General features: G+C 42.3%; 1 protein-coding gene across 8 annotated transcripts in view; it reads right to left on the bottom strand.

Moving 5' to 3' along the window:
* Positions 1-375: 375 nt before the first annotated feature.
* The window catches only part of HS1BP3 (HCLS1 binding protein 3), a 46,122-nt gene continuing 35,955 nt past the window's right edge, over positions 376-10,542 (bottom strand). For 7 of the 8 annotated variants that reach the window (XM_044445131.1, XM_044445124.1, XM_044445129.1 and 4 more), the window contains one exon: positions 376-3,785. In XM_044445131.1, the coding sequence (XP_044301066.1) occupies positions 3,515-3,785 (271 nt within the window). In that variant the 3' untranslated portion in view covers positions 376-3,514. Of the gene's footprint in view, positions 3,786-5,687; positions 8,574-10,542 lie in introns of those variants that run through there. The other variant, XM_044445130.1, reaches the window with a different exon arrangement.

Genomic DNA, 10,542 nt, shown 5'->3' with positions numbered 1-10,542 from the left:
GTCACACTTAGCCACTTAAATCCAGACACATTTTGTGGATTGGAGCTTTTAGGATGAAGGAAACAGAGTATCAGGCCTTTCCATATTGACGCTTTCCTAACATTTTGAACCTCAGCTTTCATCAGTCCCAGCCAGTGATGGCAACTGTCAAGAATGCTAGGAGCTTTAATCTGAAATGTCTAGGAGGAAACTTTTTGGGGAAGGCTGAACAAGCATATGCTTCCCAGAGCGTTTTGCTTTCAGTGTGCACAGATATTAGGCAGGCCCAAATTCCCATTTACATTGAACAATAAGGTCTTGATCAGTGAACAAGCTATCCGTGAACCAATTAGGTGTTTGTGGGTCAATAGGAGTAGGAAAGGAAGGGAGGAAGCATTTTGATCTGCAGAAGCACTTTACTAGGTCCGATAAGTTTTGAACTGAGATCTTCTTCAGGGAGACCATTTCATATGAACAACTAAAAACAATACATTGTAGAAATTACAGTGACAAAGCAAGACCAAAAGGTTAAGAATTAGCTTGTATAATTATTGTCAATAGCAATGAAACAAATGACAGAGAAGGGCCACTGAATTATGCTAAGCATTTTGGCACAGATGCTATTAAATTCCTGTTTAAATAATTACAATAGGAAAGCATTTTATTTATTTTTTTATAAAACACACAAGAATGTCATGTTTTGTACTTTGGACTGGCATGCTTGTGGTAATGCCCATTGCAAACAGTCTTCATGGGATCCAGATGTGCAGTCTCTCTGGGCCTTGGGCGGGTTTTGTCTTTGCTTTTCTGAGTTGAAGTGCAGGCAATAGGGCAGGACAGGAGAAGCAAGAAGGCAAGGACGCATTATGATACCATTGCTAGGTTCACAGGACTTTATGTTCCTGTTTAGGTCGGTCACGAGCCCCAGATGGCTGTGATAGCAATGCTGTAAACTGCTCACCTATGGGCTGTATCAGGCCAAGTCCGGCCACTTGGAGTCCCAGTTTGTGACTTCACAGATGGCCCCTCCCCTTTGTCTAATCACCAATGGTTTGAGGGATTCCCAGTTTTGCACTGTGTGTTTCCCCATTCTAAAAGAATAAAATGCATCTGCTGAAGGTTATTCTTTGGCAGTAAGAGCTTTAAGTTAAAACATGCTAGCATTTCTTGAATTGCTGCCTTCACCCCTTTTAACTTTCATTCTACCCCATTTTGCATTTGGCTTCACCCTCCATTGGAATGCAGCCCCTGATGCTTATCTGAAACCAAATTCAGCGGATGGGCTGAAGCAGGTTCAATATCCCTGCAGGGTATTAATAAATAGCAGAAATTGTTCGACATCAAGATGTTTCTCAGACTTATTTTAACTATCTGCAATTACAAGACTATTATTACTATACCAAGTGATTTATTTAAGCCTAATGTCATGTACTGCATTTCATGAAATATACCATTTCTATATTCATGTGAGTTTTTAGTTATTTACAGTATTCTTTATAGAGGACACATGACACTAAGTGCCCGATCCTATGCATGTTTAACAACAAAAGCGTCCTACAAAAGCCAGCGTGCTGCCCAGGACATGCTGGACTTGCGGGGCGTTTTTCTTTTTCAGTCTAAACATGCATAGGATTGGGACCCAAATAATTTAGATATACCATATACAACTTACACAACTGATGTGCACGTATCATATCATGGTAATTTGAGCCACAGAAATATTTGTTACTCATTTCCCAGAGGGAATATCTCATTTTAGCAGCGGTTAACAATGTCACTTTATTCAAAATAGAATTATAAACATCATACAATAAACACAGCTATTGTAAAGTGCGTTAAATGTGTCTTCCTCTGCAGCTCCTGCCCCCTCATTCACTCAGGTAGGTATTCAAAGGCAATCAAGTTTACCGGCTTAACTAATATTGGATATGGCTTAAGTTTTCCCCAAGAGAGATTTATTTTGTGAGTCTCACTCACCTGAGAGAAGATCAGGTTTTCAACATTTATGCACTGCCAAATAACCAGTGTGTCTAATCCAACAATAAAAATGTGAGATTTCTGTTCCTTTTAGAAAGCCTCTCATAAGTGATGTAAGCATCTATTATCAAGGGACAAGCATGCAACTTTTAAAGGATTGTGTAACTTGGTGTCCTGCAACGGCAGGGGGGATTGGACCCGAAGGCCTTCATGGCTCCTTCTAACTCTAGTATTCTATGATTCGACACTTTCAAGAACATTGATTTAGCTGGTCTTCAGTTAACAGTGGCCAATGTAAAGCTTAATCTTGACACTGAGGAAACACATCTTAATAGTGAGGATGGGGACATCTCCAAGCTATGAAGAGACTACAACCAGGTGCACATACAAGCCAAGATCAGGAGGCTTCCTTCCTCTTGCTACTACACAATTAAGTGGCTCTCAGACTTCTGGAGGTGTTTCCAAATTGCAACACACCACAAAAACCTGCCATTAGAAAGGAAAATTGGAAGGCACAAAGCAGAGCTCATGTACAAGCACTTTGGTACACTGACCTGGTTTACTCATAGGCTTGGTTTAGATGTAATGACAACCTATACTAATCCATGTTTTATTTAACCAGTGGTTTGTTGCAGTTTGTCTGGCAGATGGTTGAACAAACTGTGATTTGTCTTCTAAGTTCCTGGGTTGTTTGTTTCCCTCCATCTAGTCCTTCCCTCTATCCCTCTACCTTGTGAAATGACACAGGAACAACCCACAGTTGTGATTTCCCATGCAATGGTAACTCATGATTTAAACAAGCCAGAATTCACAACCCAGCAGTGAAACATGAGTTCTCTTGTTGAATTGTTTATGGTTAACACGTCATGGTTTGTTAGTGTATCTGGAATTGGAAATCACGACAACATAGAATTCAACAGCAATCTTCTTCATGCGAATATTTGCAGTTTGCACTATCACCAAAGCCATGTTTTTCTACCAGTTGTTTCGAGGAGTGGCAAGTAGACAAAGTTCAACTATTTCAGTTTGTACTTTCTTGAAAAAAAATGCAAACTATTATAACATTTTGGCAATGCTACTTACCCAGTAAGTAGCATTACATCTGCCACTTTTCATTTTTCTTAATTTTGGAACCTTTCAGCTGAACAATCAGCTTGCTCAAAGCTATGCTATATGGGTGAATTTTCATAGGATGACTGCAATATAAAAGGCTAGATTTTCAATTCGATTGTGGTCTCTTTAAACTCTCTGAAAAATAAGGCATTACTGATTAGACCATAACTGCTCTGTAATATAACCATATGAAGCTCGTTCATTGCTGCTTACAGACATCTGAGCCAAATATCTTCCTTCTTTCTATGGTGCATTCCTGTATACGTTTGGACAGAAAAAAATCCTAAACTTTGTAGGACTTTTTGTGTCAAAACATGCATAGGCTTGTACCCTTAATAAACCAGCAGGCAAAGTGACAACCAAGGACATCTGGATGGTCTAAGGCTTGATGCCCATCAGAAGGTATGGACATTCTTCCAGAGGAAGGTTCTGCACATTCTCCATTTCAGAACAGACTTGGTTCTTCACTGCTGATGGATTCGTTTTCCTGAATGTACTTGAGAATGTCTACCTCAGCCATGCTCTGAATCTTCTCTTTTGCTGGCATTGTTCTTTGGTCTGGTGACAATGGGAGCTTAGTATCAGTAGCTGTTGGCTTCTTAGGTATGACTGGTTTAGGTGGCACTCTAGGCTTAGGCTTAGGCTTAGGCTTGGGCTTGGGCTTGGGCTTGGGCTTGGGCTTAGAACTCATTTTCCACATGTCTTCAAAATCCACTCTGTAAAAGAGAAGGGGCAGAAAATCAGACAAGTAGAAATCTTGCTTCTTCCAGGCATCTAACATTTAGGGCCAAATGTCCCATGATGGCAGCAGACCTCTGTCTTTTGTCATTCATCTGCCACTATCGTAGGCTTGGGGAAGGGCTATGTAGCTCAGCATTAGAGCACATACTCTGCATACAGAAGGCTCCAGGTTGAGCTATGGGGGGCACAGGAATCTAGTGAATGAAAAGGAGATTGTATTCAGGATGAGTTACTTGTGTGAAACCATGGAAAGCTGCTGAACTAGATGAGCCAATGATCCAGCTTGAGATATGAGCTGGTGGTCTGACCTGAGATGCTTCTTGTGTCCCACCTGGGCAGGAGTGCAACAGGTGAGGCAAATAGGTGGCCAGTACTGAACTGTTTCCCCACCTTTTCTTCCCTAAAGTGATTCTTCTAAGATCAAACCCAACACTGACAGCTGGGGCATTCAGCAACTTTGCTTATGCTCTGTCTTTGCACATTAAACTGCACTCCCATCTCCCCACGTCCCATGAAGTTGCATCAGATGTGCTTAAAGACAGAGGGCTGTGGTCAGCGCAGGGCCAGACTGCACAGGGATCAAATCCATGCAGTTCACCACAGCTGCTGAATCCAGGTGAGTATGCGCACACATGACCTTGCAGGAGAGCACACACCCTCAGGCCCAATTCCCCACCTGCTAAGTCTATGATTTGCTCTGATATTTGCAACATGGCTTCAAAACAATGTGGTGACTGGAGGCACAGGGATGCTGACAATATTCAAAACTACAATGGTGCCTTGAAGGGGCATGCCAATGCCACTTCAGGAAAACAAAAGAAATAATTTGAACAATATGTGAAAAGACATGTTTCCAGTTAAAAGGTCATCGGTTGACACTAGCCTAATTAAACCACAATGTAATCCCACCGGCCAAAGGGACAGCTGTCTCTCCTCATCCAGCATCCAAACAAGAATGCCTGTTGGAGCAATACTTCCTCATGCAATATGCATGTAATTAGAAAGAAAGAAATCCTCGACCACTTCAGCTGTATGCTAAGCCCACTCTTTACCCAAAAGCTATTTGATGTCTCCCATAGATTGATTCAGTCTTTCAGGTGGGGGAGGGGGCATTATTTTGCCTCCTAAGTGTAATGGCTTAGGGACTGCAGGTGGCGCAGTGGTTTAAACTGCTGTGCTGCTGGGCTGGTTGATCGAACGGTCGCCGGTTCGAGTCTGCACAATGGGGTGAGTTCCTGTTGCTTCGTCCCAGCTCCTGCCAACCTTGCAGTTCGAAAGCGTGCAAATGCAAGGAGATAAAAAGGTACCACTTCAGTGGGAAGGTAAAGTGTTCCATGCACTTCGGTGTTTAGTCATGCCGGCCACATGACCACGGAGACTGTCTGCAGACAAACGCTGGCTCCCTCGGCTAGGAAAAGGAGATGAGCACAGCCCCCTAGAGTCAGGCATGACTGGACTTAATGTCAAGGGGAAACCTTTACCTTTTAAGTGTAATGGCAAAGTTTGGGCCAAATGCCTCATTTGATTGTTAATGCATGCACATGGACAAGTAAACAACCTGTGAAGCTTTGAGGGCTCTGCAAGTGCCTCGGTGGATCTGCCTTTGTTCCTGAGGACTAAGGGCAAAGAAAGATATGCAAGAATGTGCTAAAAGATTGGCAAAGCAGGAATGGACAAGAGCCTTTGTTTCCTCTTGTTCTCCTCTTTATCCCATTGTCCTTGGGACTTCTAAGTTGTGGCTACTTTCCTCTTAAACTTGGCTTTGGTCATTCCTATGGTTATTTGTCCTTTCTTGTTCAGAGTGTATTATATTTTTTTGCTATTATTTCTGGAAAAAAACATTTACCACAGACATTCCCAGGGCAATTTACATAGAATGATTTTTTAAAAACATTTAATCAAAATACTAACTGCAGCCATAAAACACAAAGGCAAGAGATCTTAAACATAAGGTGAAAACGAATCACCAAGGCTAACATTAAGTGTAAAAGGCCTAGAACTGATAGATTTATTAATTAATGGCTCGGTGTGCACAAGACGACAAAAGAGACAGCAGGGGGCTGTCCCAGCAGTCAGTGGGGAGCCACTGTGGGTCCTCTCTGAGGTCACCGCCCACCCAACTGCCAGCAATCAGAACCCAGCATCCAGTGGATTAACTTCCCTCCCTGGTAACACTCTAGCAGGCCTGCAGACTCAATGTATTAGCATGTCTGTGTAGTCACACCGGTAAAGCCTCCCAAGGAAAAAGGTCGCTCTGCTTGCTATGTCATGTAATGGCAGAACAGGGCCTCAACACAGCTTCCTAGCAATGTCCGGAAGAAAAATAAAGAAACTGCTTTGGGCCGGCAAAAATGCAGCTAAGTTGGAGAACCATGAAACCATTTTTTACATCTTACATGCCAAATGCCAGGGATATAATTCTGCATATATAAACAGCCATGAAGAATCAGCAGACCTGAAAACATCTGTCTTGTTAAATCTTCCTTCACTCTTAGAATTCTATAAATATTTGAATTTTAAAATAGCAAAAGCTTGAAGCGATGCATTATCATGGCTTTTGGGGATAAATAGGTGACACAGCACTTCCCACTTGTTTTGGTGGAAGCAAAATACTGCACATTTCTGAATTCCGCATAAAAAATGCATGCCTTGAGATCGATTGTTTTGTTCCTTCTCTCTAAACATCACATCACCTGCACCCTTAAAATCATTAAAAGTTTAGCTGTTGGCTTTAATAAAAACAAGCTAATGCCCTGTTCTTTCATTGCTCCTCAAATAATAGGCAGCACACCAGAGGTCAACCTTTTGGACAAGTCTGTCCTAACCCGAGCGTAGGACACTCTAGCACAGGTTACTGTGCCCATGTGGCCCCCAACATCGTCATATGACTTTGCAGCTAGCCTGCAAAGCTGAGCTCAAGCATCCATGCTACATGAATAAGGCAGACCCTGCACAATCCAGCCCTTAGCAGTTCTGGTGACCAGACTTTAGGATGGGTGCTCGTGCTCTAAACCGAAACTGGACAACACGTGGCCTTCCGGATGTTTTAAGCTACACATTTCTTTTTAGCATCCAGCATTAGGTGGGGTAACCCTGAGAAGGAGGGAAGCTAGGTTGTGCAGCCTGCCCAACCAAAGAGAGGCAAGCCACATGGGAGAAACTTTGTTGAAGCCCTTCCCAAATCTCATCCAAGACCTCACAATGCTACAAAAACTAATGACTTGTGAGATGTCCTTTTCCCAGTCCTCTCACAAAGACCAGCAGGCCCAAATCATCACAGAAATGGCCAGAGATGCCCACAGCACTGGACATTTCCTGGCCACCCCGACCACCTTCGAAAGGGGGAGGGTCAACTAAAGATGGGGTCACTTTGACTGGGCCTGCAACCTCCCTATTTCTGTCGGTGCACCTGTGGTTTGGACTGTGCCATGCTTGTGGCTGACTCTTTGCAACGCCTGCGGTCAGGTGGAAATGGTGTACAACTTGCGGTTGGCAGAGAGATTTCTTTATGTTACCTAACAATCTATATGTGATTGTTCTGAAGGAGGAGGAAGCAACTCTTTGTCATGGTTGAATTGCCTCTGAAATGCATATGAAATTTGCATCATTCGATGCTTGAGTTTAAATTGTAACTGGTTGGATAAAAATGGATCCTTAAAAATTGCATTAAAGAAACTAAATTGGATTTTTCCCCAGTTTAATAGCTATCAAACCTTTCTTTGACCATCATGCACAGATATTTTGTTTTAATTTGTTACTTTGCTTTCTCTGAGAGTCTGGCTGGGCCAAGGGAGTGAAGCAGAATGGAGCAATACTAGAATGGAAAAGAGAAGACAAAATTATTCAGTGTGTCTTCTGGTGTTCACAAACTAAGACTGCAAACCTACACATGTTTACATGTGAGTAAATGCCACTGCACTCAATGGAACTTATTTATGAGGAGAGGAATACAGGATTGTGCTGTTAACCTCAAGCTCTCATGGGTGCTAGGTATTAAAAAACATATAAAGGTATATTTTAAAGACATTCTTGCATATGTAAAAAGGAAAGAATACAAAATATATACACTGAGACAAAGAGATGCAAAGCCTGATGTAGGAATGAAACACTGCATATAATATTCTACCTTGTTTTAAATTAACATGACTTATGAAAAGTTTTGCATGGGAAAATTATTTAAATTATTGGTTTAAAACAACCTTTTCCACACCTTGATTTAAATCAATTCATCCTGTATTCTTAGATATATCCTGAAGGATCACTAATCTTATTAATAAAGCAGCAAATCTGAAACATCCCAGGCCAATATAGAACTACATTTTTGGCCAACAAATGTACTATTAAAAGGTACTGCTACATTCCACGGACAGACAGGAAAACAAACAAAGCAAAGCAACTATCTGAAAAGATTAAGAAACAACTTAGGGCCAACTCTACAATCAAAAAAAGTGTAGCTGTTTGTTTATAAGGTTATAAAGAGGCTTATAAGAAACACAGATATATACAGTCTATTTTGGGATAGAAGTTTTATGAGACACATAGAAATCTACTTAATGTTTTTATAGTTAAAAATGTTAAGTTCAGTTTAAAAAGAAAACACTCAGTTTGACTTCTTGTCGTAATTCTGGCATGATTTAACTGCAGCTTCGTCTTCCTGGAAAAATCTCTGTGGCTTCTAAGTGGGTCAAATAAAGCAGAATTGTTGCCATGCCAGCTCCAAAGAATCCCCAAATAGGTGGAGCTCTACTCAACAGCAGCTAGCCCTAAGAAAAAAACAATGATTTTACCTATTCAGCATAGCAAGAAATTCATATTTATTGGAATGACATGATTATGTGATTATTAAAAATGTTAAAATGTTAGGCACTAAAGAACAGATTTTGCAAAGCAAACAAACTATAATTTGTGATTTTAAAAACTGCAACTGTTTGTGTCAGGGACCAGACGAAGTACTGTCAACACATATGGTTGAACCATTAGCAAAACTCATCCTGAGTTGAAGATATTTGTGGCAGACCTGACCACACCGAGGACATCAAGACCAGGTCACACAATCACCACAGTCTACTGCGGCTTGCAGCACACCCAAGCAGCCATTTTTGGGTATGCAACCTATGCCAGGGCATGCCATGTTGCATGAACCCAGCAGCTGTGGATGACCCAAGGGTTATAGAAGGGTTTTTCAGCCCTCCCATAACCAAAGACTCCTGGGTTTGCAGAGCAAGACAAGCCATGGTGTGTATGTGGCTTGAAGAATGTGGGCAGGAAGGGGCTTGCCATACCCTGTTTGAGGGATCTTGTGGGCAGCTGGTCTGTCTCTGTGTGAACAGACTGTTGCACTGGGTGGACCCCAGATCTGACCCAACATGGCTCTTCTTATGCACTGTGTTTGGCTATTCAGAAAGCTGCTGGCATGTGTCAGGGAGGCGCAGTGGATTGTTGTGATGAGCAAATATCCCTTTCCTTTAGTTCTACCTTATGGATGGATCTCTTCACCTCGTTGGCCTGAGGGATGAACTACAAGAGGGCGGCATCCCTCACACATACACACAAGGAGAAGGTGACAACTGAAGTCAAGGAGTCCAGAACTATTGGAACACGGGAACTTCCTAATCCTGTGTGAAGAACTCATGTTTGAAGAAGGTTCTGTCTTCAAGGATAAGAAGATGACTAGCTTAAATCCATTCTTGCTGATGATGCCATTTTTATGGGGTAAGGACTTTTGGATATAGACAGGGCATTCAATTCTACAGCCCCAGTGCATTCCAAAGTGTTATGGTTTCATGAGGGCTGTACAATACCATTTCTCTGGAAGTCTGCTTTGGTTTGGATGGCTCTTGTTCCATAAGATCCCCTTATCATCAACCAGGGAACATGTGCCCTTTCAGCACACGTCTCAGATGTCTTCACTGTCGCACACATATCATGATGCTCAGATGCACTAGCAAGGAAGGCCAACTTGTAAACACTGAGGCATACTCTGAGTTACAGCTTTAACCATAATACCCCTAATTCCTAGCAAGCATAATGGGAGTTGCAGATCAACACATCTGAAGGAAACCAGGTTGAGAATACTGATCTAAAGAGCTGCTACACATGGACATGTGTTGCTGAAAAACTTGACCTATCTGGAAATGACTGTGCTTTATAGTGTAGTCAGCACTGCCTAGCCAAAATAGGATCATCACATATGTGGGCACGGTCAGTTGTTGCACGGAAAACCCAAGCAGAGATGTGTAACGTCGAAGTGTGAGTAGTATTAACTCTTACAACACTTGACAACCATACAGAAGGACAACCATACAGAAGGACAGCCACTGCCCCTAGTACGGTGGCATGACAAGGATATCTACCCAAATCCTCGGGACTAGGTCACGATTGGAAGCACATGAGCTCAGCCAATAGTGCAGCAATTATCCTTTTGTGTACCTCGAACAATATCGAGAAAGAGAGATGGCAGGAAGAGAAGAGACTGAAGGAATAGGTGACTGAGAAGCTTGCTTGGTTCTAGCTGTGGGAAATTTATGTGGCCAGCTGAGTCTGATAAGGGCTCTCACTTCCGTCTGTGACTGAGCCATTCATGGTCAGCCTGACCAGTCAGGTCAACTCGCTTGCAGCCCTGGTGCTTAAAAGGAGAGGCTGATTTTTATATTGTCTCAACAGTCATGTTTGAACTAGCATTCCTCCTGCTAGTTCATAGCCTTGGTTGCTTTGCAGCAGTGAGATGCCACA

Source organism: Varanus komodoensis, unplaced genomic scaffold (genome assembly GCF_004798865.1).
Source record: "Varanus komodoensis strain SLA01 unplaced genomic scaffold, ASM479886v1 scaffold47, whole genome shotgun sequence".
In the NCBI taxonomy this organism is placed as follows: Eukaryota; Metazoa; Chordata; class Lepidosauria; order Squamata; family Varanidae; genus Varanus; species Varanus komodoensis.
The sequence above is the reverse complement of the archived record's forward strand: the minus strand, read 5'-3'. Positions and strand labels throughout refer to the sequence as shown.